Raw genomic sequence first — 14438 nt, forward strand, 5'->3', positions numbered from 1 at the left:
TTTGTATTTAATTTTTTAATAAATACAATTTACATTAAAGAAAAAGGCCTTCAATTTGCAGTTTCCACACAGAGGGCAAGAGGGAGGGGGGGGAAAAAAAAAAAAAAAAGATAAAAACTTGAACCACAAAGGGCAGAGGGGAGAAAGAGGTCTTCAACTTCAATCCCAGATCCCCATGTCTTCAGGAATACCAGGCTGTGACTAGCCCAAGCCAGGATTTCAGCTTCCCACTATAGCTGGTATCACAGCGAGAATCTCCACTTTAGACCAGGGCTCTTCCCTGGAGGACAAAAGCATCCGAAACACCCTGGCACACTAGCAGATGTTAACACCTGTTGCCTTTTTTTTTTTTTTTAAATAAAATCATATTTAAAATAAAAATATTCTCACTCCTCAACAATATTAGAAACCAAGATCCTCTTATTTCACTTATTAGTTGCATAAAAATGCCTCTTAATTTTAAAGAATTTTTCTCACCCAAACCTACCCCATGGTAACAAGGTACTACAGGAATACAAAGTTCATCCCCTCTTTACTAGAACACCTGCCTTTTTTTTTTTTTTTTTTGTTTTATATAAAACTATTTCTGTTCTTTAGGAAAGAACTTTATACAAAGAAAATATATTGTGAAATATCTTCAGAAGTTTCCTTGAAGAGGAGAGTCATCTCAGCCTAAAATAAAAAATAAAAAAAAAGGCAGAGAGAAAAGAGGCCTAACACCAAGTCTCTTTATTGTAGACCCCCAGAGTTCCTCAGGTTTTCCCAGGAGAAAAAGGGTTGGGGTGCTCCGAATCAGTTTCCAATTTGGCCTCCGGTCTTCTGCTGTTGACACCCCGCCTGGCAGTCACTCCTCACTCATTCAGAGACAGGATTATGTCATCCTCCAAGTCAGAGTTATCCGAGCTGTCGGCTGAAAAGGAGACACGTAGGTTACATTTGGTTTGTGGAAGACCACAACTGTCAGGGCAGCCAAGCAAGGCAATGCATTCATAGTTAGACGAGATGGCCACCAGCTGCTTGAGACCAGCAGCTCCCCAGCAGTACAGGAGGCAGCTAGCACCATTCGTGCATTTCAAATCAATCAAAAGCAGTTAGCAAATCTGCAACAGAGCTTGCTTTCCCCAGTTAAAACAGAGGGCCAAGAGGAGAGCAGCTTTGGCAAGTGCAGTTTCTAGTAGCTGGCAGGTTTTTTTCCCCATGATAAGATGGGGAAAAGGAAACCAGCAGTAAATTACTTGCACATAAGCTGCCTGCAACAACTTACTGTGCACATCTAACTGCAAGAGCTCCTCATGCTGGGGCCTGGACAGATCCTCACAGCTGTTATTAGAACACAAGCTTGACAGCTCCACCAACCTGATGTGGTGAAATACTGCCTCTATAATGTGCATCGGGCTAACTCATTATGCAATAAGTTAGACCCAGACTTTCTCAGTACTAGGTTCTTGGCCTGTCACTCCCCTTAGTGACAGCACAGCAGGAGACCTCCCCACTAGGCGGAAGCAATCCATACATTCACAACTACAACCTTCTTCTAGCAACCTGAAGGCTTCTGTAATGAATTTAACTGCATGGCACTCATTAAAGATGACTTGAAAATTGTGCTTTTCCTGGATTTCTTCATTGTGGTACAGAATGAAGACATGAAAGGATTTGCCAGAAGCAGTCACACACACACACACTTGCTTTTTATCTTAAAACATAAGATCTCTCCTCCCTCAGTTGTGCAAGAGGGAAGTGGTAGCAGCTGTGGCAGCAAGAGGTCTCCTGCCTTACCTTAGAGGTGATGTTGGCTCTTATGTGAATTCATTGGATGCTGCAGTTAACTAGGTGTTAAAAACAGTTAAAAAAAAAAAAAAGACACCAAGACTTCCTTTTAGCCATCTCAGTTACACTGGATCTCTAGAATGCCTGTCAAGGCCTTCTGGAAGGTTCACCCCTTCTCAGCTGCTTTCCTTAAGAAAAGAAAAAATCACAGACAAGCAGCAGAGGGGACAAACCCTTTCCCCCAACCCTCCTCCCTGACGATCAACCAACTGCCCTTCCACTGTGATCAGCAAGGGATGGCTCCAGTCTCACCACCCATCATACTGAGCTTCAGCTGAGGGGTCATCAACGCTCCCAGAACAGCTACAGCCATGTAAGGGGAGTTGGAAAACACCAGCCAGTGCTGCAGCAGCTACACTTACACAGTAAGAGGGAAAGAAGCACAAGCGAGATAACAATCCAGAAACTCTGGAGAAGAAGAGAAGCTGAAAACATTTGGCCCTGTTTTTTGTTTTGTTTTGTTTTTTTAAAAACACCAGAGAAAAGCTTTGAAAGGGGATCTCCTAACTCTTTATTCTCCAGTCCCTGACACAGCCTTTCAATTTTGAGCTCCATGTCTATAAGTAAACCTGATTGCAGAAGCTTATAGACCTGCCTGGAAGTTGCCATTTTCAATTACAGAAAAGAGCAAACAAGAGTCAGCCACATTGCTGATGAGAACTCCATATATTTCTTCCACCCCACATCACACGTGCATTTCTAAAAGGACACTCCACTGGCCCAGCAACAAGCTCTTGAAAGATCTGCACAATGTATAAACTGCTTCAGATAAGACAAAGAAGTCTACCCTCCCCAAGGTAGTGACAAAGGAAGAAGACGACAAATTTATACTTAAAAAGGTTCTCCATGAATTATTCCTGAAAAGGGAATAAAGCCTCTTCTAAAGCACAAGGAACCAAAGCCATTCACTGCCCTCTTTCAACTGTTCTTTGAATTATCTTGTTTTGAAGCACACCCACTGTATGTTATGGATGTTCTTCCAAAGTACAGCAAGGGTCTGCAGTAGGAAGCACTCCAAATGCATCACCGTGCCTCAGATCTGTACTTGGCAACAGCGTCACTGCCTTTACAACCTTCAATTCTGGAACACAGCATAAGCAAAGGAGAGGGAAATTTTAATCACTCTTCCTGGCTGAGAAACAACAGCAAGCTAGATGAAGTTGAAGTCACAGAGAAGAAGCCACAGCCACACCCCGCTCAAACCCTGTGCAAGGACCACACATATATCAGCCTGGCAGAGCTGCACTCCCTGCTTTAAGTTCCCAAAGATGCTGCTAAGCAACCTAACAGCCACAGGATGGGCTGGCTGCAGCTCCACAGCGATACCAGATCAAGTGGTTCTATCCAGAAATGGTGTACAGATGGAGCCATTTCAAAACACACAGTGGTCTGCAGAGCGCACTTGAAATAACTAAGTGTCAAGTAGCACCTAGTTTTGTTACAGGAATAGTTACTGAAATGGCCTGAACTTCTCCTCCATTCTGCCCCTTGGACAGTTCAAGTTACAGCACGCTGGGTGCTCTCAATACTTCTGGCTCTGCATCCCCTGAGGAAACAAGAACAGACCTGTGTCAAGAAGGTCCTGCCAGCTACTGGGACAGGCAGAAGTTACGCACAATCCCAAAATGTTGAACTGCAATACGCTATTAATGATTTTGACCTTTGTAAAAGTCCTATACAGCCCTTCATTGTATACCTATGACCTTCAAGAGAACAGCAGACTGACCCCACAGAATAACTCTGGCAACCTGATCTAGCTGCATCCTTAAAAATGGCTACATTCTAGCAGAAAAGAGGGACATGAGTCAGTCTTCCAGCCATGTTAGTGCCAAAACAGAGGTCTGGCATGCTTAATCCTCCAGTGCGCTGGCAGAGAAGATTGATCCCCACCTCAGCTCGCACATTAATCTCATATCACTGCACAACTTCAAACACCTTGCACACTGTAATGACTCATCCTTACCATCCTTTAAACTTAAGGTAACTATATTATCCCCAGTCTACAGCTCGGAAATTAAAAAGAACTACGTGGCTTGGCCACACATACTCAAAAACTGTGCTGCAGAAAAGGGAACAGAATCTGGTGTCACAAATCCCAAGCCTGATGCTATCCTACTCGCCTTCTATTTCTCGTGAAGTCTTTTTTCAAATCGAATTGCTACATAAAAAAGTTTAGACCTTTCTTTCTTATACACATAAATACACACACACACTTCGTTAACTTTTAAAATCTCTGTATCTGTGGAATGCCAGAAAAAGAGAATAATTTAAATTTTATCCCAACAGTTATGTTAGCTTCAGAACAGTCTAAAAAAGGAAAAGAAGTCAGAAATGCCATGTCAGTTCTGCACTTTAAGCAATTACAAAAGAGAAATAATAGCACCAAGGACCAAAAAAGCTTCTCTGTCCTTACATGTACAAATAAGGCAGAGAAGACAGGTGAGGTAACAGTTCAAGCAGTGTCCCCTTGAAGGGCAGGACAGGCAAGCAATCAGACAAGGCTTCTTCATATGGAGCTTCTTGGCATGCCAAGTTCTCACACAGGCACCTGGGAGCACTTGAAGAAAGGAGATAGCTTCCTTTCCAGAACTCACAGTTGTCCTCTCAGGTAAGAGCTGTTTTTACCAACAGATTACTTTGAGAGTCCACACATGAACAAGCACGATGATTTGTGCCTTTCATACCAGTGAGGGGAAAAGTCAGCTGAGTCATTTCAGGGAAGACTTAGGTGTTGCATATTTATCAGGATATTAAACAGAGGACAAGGTCACCTGTGGTCACCAAGCTGGGCACACACTTACTATCTCCAAGAATCAGCTCAACTTCCTCATCAGCATCAGAATCTTCATCTTCACCCTCATCTCCCTCTTCCAGGAGGTTTGCAAGCTCTTCATCATCGGAGGGAGAAAAATCATTTTCTCCATCCTCACCAGCATTCTCATTGTTCTCATCCTCCTCTAGCTCAGCGTCCAGCAGCTGGTCCGTATCTAGTTCATCAAGATCATCTGTATCATCATCATCTTCATCATCATCTTCTTCCTCTTGCTCTTCTTCCTCCTATAAAGACAGCAAAAATAGTCCATTGCAGACATTAAAACAAATGCAAAATGGAATAATTGAAGAAAACATACCTCTAGTTTTCACTTCTCCCCATATCCAGACATCACACATTACACTTTCCTATCACCCATGTAAGCACTCTCTCCACAGCTACAGAACACGATACATGTTAGATCATTTGCAGGACTCCAAAGCCTTATCTGCAGAAATGCTGGTGCAACACAGGTATCATTGGCTCAAGCTGCTCTCCAATACTGACCATCAACATGTGTCACCACCACAATGCCCTCTTGACTGTTAATCCATGGCTTTGTTGCTAGTCTTGTACAAACTGCTTTAGTTTCAACTGGACCAAAACATCTAACTTAGCATCAAACAGCACGCAGCATGGACATTCAGTCTCTCAGTCATTCCTGCTTTAGATAAGATGTTAAATGTAGGGAAAGATACTATTAGCCTAAATCAATCCCTTAATCACTCAGCTTCAGATGATAGAACTGTTTAAAAAAAGTCTCATCTTTGGCATTTACCTGTGGATCAAGATCTTTATCAAACCATAAGAATTTGCATTCAATAAAGCAACTGAATTTCTCATTGTACAGATCAAGTCCAGAAATCCGTGTCTAGCAGATAAAACTGAGTGGGAAGAAGCTGTTACAGTCATATTGTTCTTCCAACAAGAGGCTAAAAAGTGCCATCAGAAGCCAAGTTCCAGGAAGCCTCCAAGACTCAAAGAAAGTGTTCAATATACCTGCACATCTCCTCAGAGTCACACCCTTTTTCTCTAACAGAATGCTCTCATGTGGCAGGAAGACAGCTCGAGTCATTGAGACTTAATTGCCCCTTTGTTTTGGGAGGGAACACATTTTGCAAAACTATGAAGCAGTTAAGACCCACTTCAAGGGTTAGTTTGGTCCTCAAGCTCTCCACACTTACACTGTGCTGTTCAGACTTCTGCATTTTAAGATCTAAAAGGACAGAGAAAAAAGATCTTACTGTTCTCTCCCCAATCTATTTTTTCTTCAGTCAGTGCTATAAAAAAAAGCCACCACACCCAAACAAATCCAACATCTGTCACAGGCAAAAGAAACAAGGAATACCAAAAAGACTCAAATTTTATTGTTTCTTCATCTGTAAAAGGCAGCCAAGTCTCCTCTACTGACCAAGATGTGCTGTGCTATTTAAACGGAGATTACAGTACAAAAGTATTGTCTTCCTACATAGATTTCCTCCTCAAAGAGCTTATTTTATGTATAAAATTAAAACAACCTCTGTTAAAGCCTATGCTTATTTTAGGCAATTACAAACTTTACTTTGAGTCAATGAGTCCTCAAATAAATGGACAATGCTTTTTGAATCGCATACACACCAGGAGAGACAATATCTTACTTGCAGGTCACAGTTTTAAATCACAATGCCATACTGAGCATAGTTTTCCATAAAATATATTGAATGCAGTACAAAAGCCTTTGCCTTAACTTTTACTCTTGTTCTATGCAGTATCTGCAGAAACCAATGTCTTAAACTCTCCTGCCTTTACAGTTTTTAATCAGTTTTTCAATTCTGAATAGAGTAATAAAGTTTATTTTCCTTTTTCAGTCTCTAAACAACTCTGAAGCTAGAAAGGAGGAAAACAGTTTATTTAAAAAACTTGGGAAAATTAAGCCAAGTTTTTCAGTGTCTGGAGATAGACACTCAAGTGTAGACATTAGGAAAAAAGTATATTGTCTACAAGATTCAGAGTCCATGTAGTCGAAACCTAAAGGATTCTGAAATGAGTTAGGTACCCTCTCAGTTTCCACATCTGTGGAATTTCTGAAAGCATTTTTTTTCCTAAATATCTAGTACACAATGACTTAAAAGAAAATGTCAAGACTACTGAATTTTAATATATTTTAAATTTAATGCATTTATTGGAAACCAAAATACTATTTTATCAACATTTTCATTCAAGCTTAAAGCAAGGCATACATTGCAATGTCACCCTTCAAATATAGGATGAAACGAAATATAGTTGCATAAAGCTAAAGATTTCCCCTGGCTGACAAGAATGAGGGCCTAATTACACAGAAAGGGTGTATATTTAGTTGCAAATCAACTTTGAAGCATTATACCAACCAGCAAGGAAAAAATCCTTTGTGAAAATACCATCAGCAACAGAAGACTAGAGAACTGAAATCAACGTTTCTACCTTTCCGGTTTAAATTATGTAATCTGAAGTGGGTGATTAAGGTCAGGCCACGCTCATTTAAAAACCACCTAAGAACAGTAAGACAAGATCTAAATTATACCTGTCCTTGGCACAGCGTGCATTCTTACCAAGCTGAATGCTAGACATAGAACACAGTTCAAGAGGAGTGATCTTGAGTAGTGAAAAACCTGTACACCTTCTCATGTCTTAAAGAACACAAACCTGGAAAAATGTGGTGCTTCTGCTAACAGGCAAATTAATTCTGCAGTAGCTTCTGAACAATCTCCAAGCACAAACCTTCACAGGCACACAGCAATACTGCAGTCTAGAAACACAAGGCTTGCATATATGTGGTGAGATCTCTCTTGGGAAAACACACGGAGCTTCTGCACCCAAAACAAATCTGTGGGACATGTAGCTGAGAAAGACTCCACCTGGTATTTCCTCACACCTAACACCATCATATGTAAGTGATGCCAAGTCTGTTAATGGGTATCTAGGCTGTATTCTCATCACATGCCACAACTGTCTTGCATAAGGGATCCACATATAGATAAAAAATGGCATGCCTTCCCCACTGACTCATACAAGCATACCGAGTAAGAGCAGTGAAAAATATCCTTGTGCAATGTCACAAGGGAAGATAGGCAGAATGGTTATTCCAAACCATACCTGGGTTTGTGAAGGAAAAACCTGCAAAAGCAAGCTCCTGCCTACTCATCAGTAGTTCCCAAGAGCTTTGGGCAATGACACAGGTCCTGCTAGAAAAAAGAACCAGCACACACATCTATGCAAAACAAGACATGCACCTGTGCTTGTCTTCCTCATTGGAATAAACTGATCCACAGAACACATGAACCAAAACAATCCATGTGACTTAATGTCAGCAAACTGTTTCAGCCATCACTAACTCCTTTAGATGCCTCAGGATATTCTTCTACTTGGGTTGTTCTCTGTAAAAGCTAAATAGATCAGAACTTGAACTGTTCATGGAGTCCTCACATCCCTCCTCTGCTTCTTTAGAGAATATTCTTTTATCTCTCCAACAGAAGCCAGTTCACAGCTGCCCGTTATCTTTACAGAAGGCCCAAGGGTAGTATTGTAGAATCACAAACTGATCATCTTGTAACATTCCCTCTGTAAAACATTTTACCTCATTATCAGCACTCTGACTCACTGCCCCATATTTCTGTGCGACTGCTCTACAGCCAGGTGCACCATTACTATAATACAGCCAGACCAAACCACTATGTTCCTATAACTCATGTAAGATTACAAACAATCCAAATCTGAGGCTATGATGGAGGAAAAAAAGAAAAAAAAAATCTAATGCTCCCTTTTAAATTGAGTAGGCAACATTCAGAGGGACATGATGAAGCCCAGCTTCTGAATGAAGGATGTCCCATTGCTACCCATTTTAGTTACACAGTGATTCAGGTACATTAATTGTTTGTAGATACTTAAACTTATGATTAACTTTAGGGAGCTTTACCCTGATAGATGCCAAGAACAGAACAGTTTAGTGTACCCACTGACCCCTAATGAGACTCAAATTTGTAATTATATAGATTTGTATTAATTTTATTATACATGTTACAGTGAACATGGATACTAGGCATTTTCTGTGTTGTCTTCACAACACTGTACCAGTGTTACTCTTCATCTCCAGCATACACAGATGTCACTACAGAACAGCTGCAATGCAGAGGTCATTATAGGATCAACATACCTGGATGACCAACTCTTTCTGCTCTTCAAACACGCAGCACCACAATTATAATAAAGGAAACACCCACCCTGTTTCATACACAAAATGGCTTCCTAGTGTTGCATAAAATCATTAAATTTAAAATGTTACACCTGTGTGCGTGTTTTGAAATCTGTAAGCATAGAAACCTCAACCAGGTGATTGCAGTTTAGAAACTAGAGAAACTTGAAACCTGTTATGCACCAGTGATGCTGTTTGAAAACCCCTTATTCCTCTTATTCTGGTTTGAATACCAAGAATTCTAATTACTAGATATTAGTAAGGATGACTAGTGATAATTTCAGGTAGATCAGTCTCAAATAGAATAAATGATGAAATATAAAATAAAATCTGTATTGCTTATGCTGCTAGCATGCCTCTGTAAAATTCCAGACCTAAGGTATTCATTAACCAATAATCTCTTAGTGGTTAGAAACAAGGATAGTATGTTGTAGTCCAAGATGTCTGCAAGACAGGATTTATGGTGGTACCCATTGTGTATAATTTTTGAATCATGACCAGAGCAGGTACGAGCCAAGAACATGTTCCTTGACCATATGTGGTCAATTTGGGGAGTGGTCGAGACCTCCGACTCATGGTCCACCTACCCAAATTACACCACCTACTCAAAAGAGAACAATAGAAGACTATAACTAAGGCTGCGTGCTAATTTGCATCAGAAGCGAGAAAAGAAGAACCACTCAGAGAGGATGAAATTAAATATGTATTGTAGAAATTAACTATGTATGAATTTAATGTATAAATATATGTTGATTGCAATGTGCTGGTGGACATCTTTGGGAAGGATCCCATGTCCCCAGTGCACATCGTTATTAAAGGATGTCTCTACTTATCTAACTTAGTATAGGTAAGTTTTTCTTACCCCCTGCAGATTTGCAACACTGGCCCCACTTCTCTGCATAAATACTTACAGTGCTGATTCACCCCAGTTAAAGCAAAAAGGCTGCAAAAATAAGACAATGGACAAAGCTGACAATTTCAAGTGAACAAGAGAACAAAACAAAACCCTGGTTATTATTGCAAGGGGATAGCAGAGAGAAAGGCTGCAACTTCAGTGCGTAACAGCTACCCACAGATGTAAGTAAGATGTCCACTCAGTGACAGGCCCCAGTTTAACTTAGAAATTGTTCCACTCAACTAATAAAGACTAGCTTAGGCTGAAAAAGACCACCTATACAAAGGGTTTTTAACAGTTTAACTCAAAAAGTCTTAAGAGTATAAGTCAGTAATGTATAGCATCATCAGTTACACACTTTAGACAAGTATAAAGGATGCAGAAACTATCAGTTCTTCTAGGATAAGACTGCAAAATGGGACAGTTAATTTAAGTGTGCACCTTACAGGAATCTCTCAACACTCACTAACTCACTAATTCACTTACACAGTAACACATAGATAACTTCAATACACAGTCTATGACCCTGGAACTACTTTGAGGATGATTAAGAGGGCAAAAGTGATTCATATTGGCTTTTTAACATGCCTGCTTACAGGCAGATTTACAGAGATGTAGTAGTACAAGAAAAGCTGGATATTAACTTACAGAATCAGAAAAGTTGATTACACAGCAAAGGATTATCTCAAGATCACCTCAAAGCAAATTAATGGTAACTTAACTCTACTACCAGATCTTACGTAAAGATTCAGAAAACCAAGTAGATTTGGTTCAACTAATTTATCATTTATAACTACAAAGGAAAAAACCTAAACCACATCCCCTAAAGGAATGGCATATATAGGGATGGCAGCATGCTTGACCTAATTTTTCATGTTGCCAGTATTTATAGCCCGCTCAGAGCTTAGTAAATATCCTTTGCTCCTGTTCAAGTGTTATGTATTGTCTTCCATGTTGTTCTTTGATGCACGTTTGCACACGCTTCATAGACTTTCATCATCATCATAAGCTTTCTTCCTGTTCCCCTTTACCCAGTCATTTTGCACATAGGAATTTCACAAAATTTGTCTTTTTGAGTAGTACAGCTTATTGATACTTAACATACTCACTGGTGTTCAACTCTCAAAAAGCATTTGAAGGCTCAGGAAAACACCAGTCTTTCATTTATTCAAACTCTGATGTAAAATACATGTTAACTAGGCAGAACTTCATTTTTTTTATTTTAATAAAATTTATTTTAATATATTTCTGCACTGCATTTTAACATTAAATCAGTGTATGTACAAAGTGCTTTCAGGAAGTATGGCTTACAGCACTACAGATCTGCAGTACATAAAAATACACCAGCTAGGCACTCTTAAGACTTTTCATAGAGTTTACTTACATTTCTTCAATCCCAACATTTTTCATGACCAGATGAACAGAATTTGAGTCTTCTCAACTGCAGATTACATAATCTCTCAAATTTACACTAGGCTAGCTGTTAGCTACCAAGAGAAGATCCCACAGGGTTTTTTTGACTGTCAGTACTAGGTTTGGAAACCTTAACTCAGTTTTGAGATTTACAGGTCACTGATTTTTTGCTTATTTGACACAGTTTCAGCTGTTACAAAAAGCTTCATCTTTTCATCTAACACCTCATTCACTATTTCTTCCTCTACTAGGAGTTGATTCACAGTCCAAAACAAGTAATTACATCACTAGTTGCCTGCCCAGCTTCCTCTGTTACTGCTCTATGAACTGCTCAGCTGCCATCTCACAGCTGCTCCTTCCTCAGCCCCATGCTCACCTCCTGTCATCACTTCCAAGTCAACACCTCTCACCTGCAGATGCTTTCCAGCAACAGTCCCTTCCTCTGAAAACACAATGTCTATTGCACCTCTCAGTTCGAATCATGCTATGTGGTATTACTCTACTCTAACTATTCTTATTTTCATCTACAAGGCTGCCTTTTCTCCACCTGTAAAACAGTTAATCAAACATCAGTGATGCTTTTCCCAATTTTAAGTCTTTCAACTTGTATTTAATTGAATTTTTGCTATTTGTAGCTAAGTCTAATCATCTGCTGGTAAGCATCTGCTTCTACAAACAGTTTGTTTTCTCTAGGTTTTTGGGGTGGGTTTTTTTGTTTGTTTGTTGTGGGGTTTGGTTTTTTTTTTTTTTTTTTTTTTTTTTAAAAGAAATTCATGTTTCCCAGACCCTCATTATTTCAGTCAATTTATTTGCTTTTGCAAGAAACCACCTACCAGTTTACTCTCTTTCACACTCCTCCCCCAAGTTTCTCCTAGAGAAAAGCAAACTCATTTTTAGCAATCTGGCCTCTGCCAAACTATCAGTATTATTTTAATTACTACCTATTCTCAGCAGGGGAAGGGGCTTTGCTTTCACAAAAAACCCCACATGATTGTTGTTCAAATAAAAGTTCACTGAAGAATGTTTCATTCCAAAGGAGTAAGTCTCTCCTCGTTTTAGTAATTTACGTTTCTCCACAGACAACCCCCTTGTCATATCTTCTGACTATTGTTCTCTTTGCTTCCAAAGCATCTGTGTAGTATACTGGTACTTTCTGATCCTTTGCTATACAATTCTCAGGAGTGACAAAGTGGCAATGTCTAGTTTTCAGTCACTTAAGGGTTTCTATCCAATTCCTCCCCTTCTTAACACTCCCCAAACAAGGAACAAGGGGCAGCTCAAAAAGCTTAAACATAGCCAACAATCCTTCTAGAGGGTCAAGCATGTAAGGAATTTACATCCTAGATTACCTGTCTCCATCAGCTAGCAAGCCCAAACTCACTTCCTATTATGATACCATTAAATTAATTTTTCATCTCCTTCACACTACAAGGTTGCAACTTCTTGGCTACTTCAGTGTTAGAATTTCTATTTCTTCATAGCCATTAACGAGGTCACAGAGCTAAAAATGTAGAAGCCTGGGAATGCGCAGGATTTGTTACATGAATACATGTAACAAGCAAGGAATCTTACCGCAGGCTTCTATGCAGATGTAGGTATGTGCACATTTAATACGGGAAACAGCACACAGCATACAGTATGTCACAGAGGCAAAACATGGCGTGAAGAAATAAAAAGGCAGTTATTCTCTTAGTCTATATAAGTAGGTTTAGCTTGTCTAACGACTACTTACCTGTGATGAATGAAAAAAACATCCATGGCAGATAAACAAAAATTATAAAGTAACTAGGCCTCTGTTGGATTGGCATGTTCAGTTGGGACTCTTTTGACCAATATTCTGGTTTTGCCTATGAAATGTTTTCATTTTAACATGACTGTATGTACCTGATGATAATCAACTCCAGAGTCACTGTCCTCTTTGAGGCATGTGCAAGTCCATCATTTTGCAGTTGATACACTCCTTAACGCTAGGGATAAATGTATTCTAATGTGACTGTTATATTCTCTGTGCTGCAGGGCTCAGAAATACTATAAGGAGTCCACAACTAGGCGCAATTTCTGAATCAGCTTCTCGTTCTTCCTCTCTCACTGATCCCTTACTCTCACTCACAAAAATAAGCCCATTTCTTTAATTGCATGACAAAAAACAATAGCTTGTAAAGGAATTTTAAAATTTGGAAGGGAAATGAACCTCCTTCTATGGATAAGAATTTGTTCTTTTACTTTCTTGAGCTTCTGACTGACATTTATCATCACAGCTGAGGCAGCTTTTATTTTCTTGGATCCCAGATACTCTAGGAATTCTAGAAAGATGTGTTCAGTGGGAGGAAGTCAACCTTTGATTTCTGTCACTGAACAGGCTTTTATGTCTGCTGAAGCTGTTTTCTTCCATAACACTATGTCTAGCCTTCTGAAGACTCCAATTACTTTTCCCCTTCCAAGAATTTCAACTGTTTGCATTAACTGACAGCTGTGAAACTAGATTCTGAAACAGCAGAATAGGCTGAAGCAGTCACAGTTATTTGCTACTATCTAAAAATGTGTTAAGTTGTACAGGTACTGGGAAAACTTTTTTTTTTTTTTTAAATAAATATCTGTTTTGGAGGATGACTGTTGAAAAGATGTGTCTGTTATGTAAACAGGTCTTTGATGGAAACCTCTCTTTACTTCACCTTCCTGGCCGCAACTAAGTTCAAAGATTCCTATCGAAGTGTGCAATAAACACGTGTTTATCATATTATCAGTTGTCTGAAAATACTTATTCCCAGCTATTATCCAGTAAACCATTTCATCTCAAGCAAGATTTCAAAACAAACTATCTTCAAATGTTTTAGGAACAGCTCCTGAAAAACTAAGGGTCCCTGATTACATAAATCATTTTAGGCAGCCTATAGTGACAAAGCACCACCATGGTCTGGTGGTTCTCAAATACATGTGCCAATATGGATTAACGTTTGTAGGTTTTTTGCCCAGCAAATAAGTATCCACATGAAAACAAACCTATATCAAACCAACAGCAATAAAAGTACTGTGGAATTGCTGTTGCAGGCAAACAGGGGGAGAGTCCTGAAACAAAAGTAGAGTGGGATCTTTATAGGATCATAAAGACCACAGAAAACTGAGGAAAAACATTCTCCACCCTGGCTAAACCACATGTTAGAATAGTGATTGTCTATCGAGTCTTTATTGCCTTATCTCCAAAGCTTTCATTTCAAATCACCTAGAATTTTCTAAACCAACGCAAAAAGACAAATTACACACCTACCATCACCATTTTGATAGGC

General features: G+C 39.5%; 1 protein-coding gene across 2 annotated transcripts in view; it reads right to left on the reverse strand.

The window, feature by feature from the left end:
• Positions 1–708: 708 nt before the first annotated feature.
• Positions 709–14438, reverse strand: part of DCAF1 (DDB1 and CUL4 associated factor 1) — a 52892-nt gene continuing 39162 nt past the window's right edge. Inside the window, exons 23-24 of one of the 2 annotated variants that reach the window (XM_086469713.1) lie at positions 4629–4884; positions 709–910 (exon numbers count right to left, since the gene is read on the reverse strand). In XM_086469713.1, coding sequence (XP_086325839.1) covers positions 852–910; positions 4629–4884 — 315 coding nt within the window. In that variant the 3' untranslated portion in view covers positions 709–851. Of the gene's footprint in view, positions 1827–4628; positions 4885–14438 lie in introns of both variants that reach the window. The other variant, XM_086469714.1, reaches the window with a different exon arrangement.

The sequence above is a fragment of the Leptosomus discolor genome, chromosome 9, assembly GCF_034619465.1.
Source record: "Leptosomus discolor isolate bLepDis1 chromosome 9, bLepDis1.hap2, whole genome shotgun sequence".
Classification (NCBI taxonomy): domain Eukaryota; kingdom Metazoa; phylum Chordata; class Aves; order Leptosomiformes; family Leptosomidae; genus Leptosomus; species Leptosomus discolor.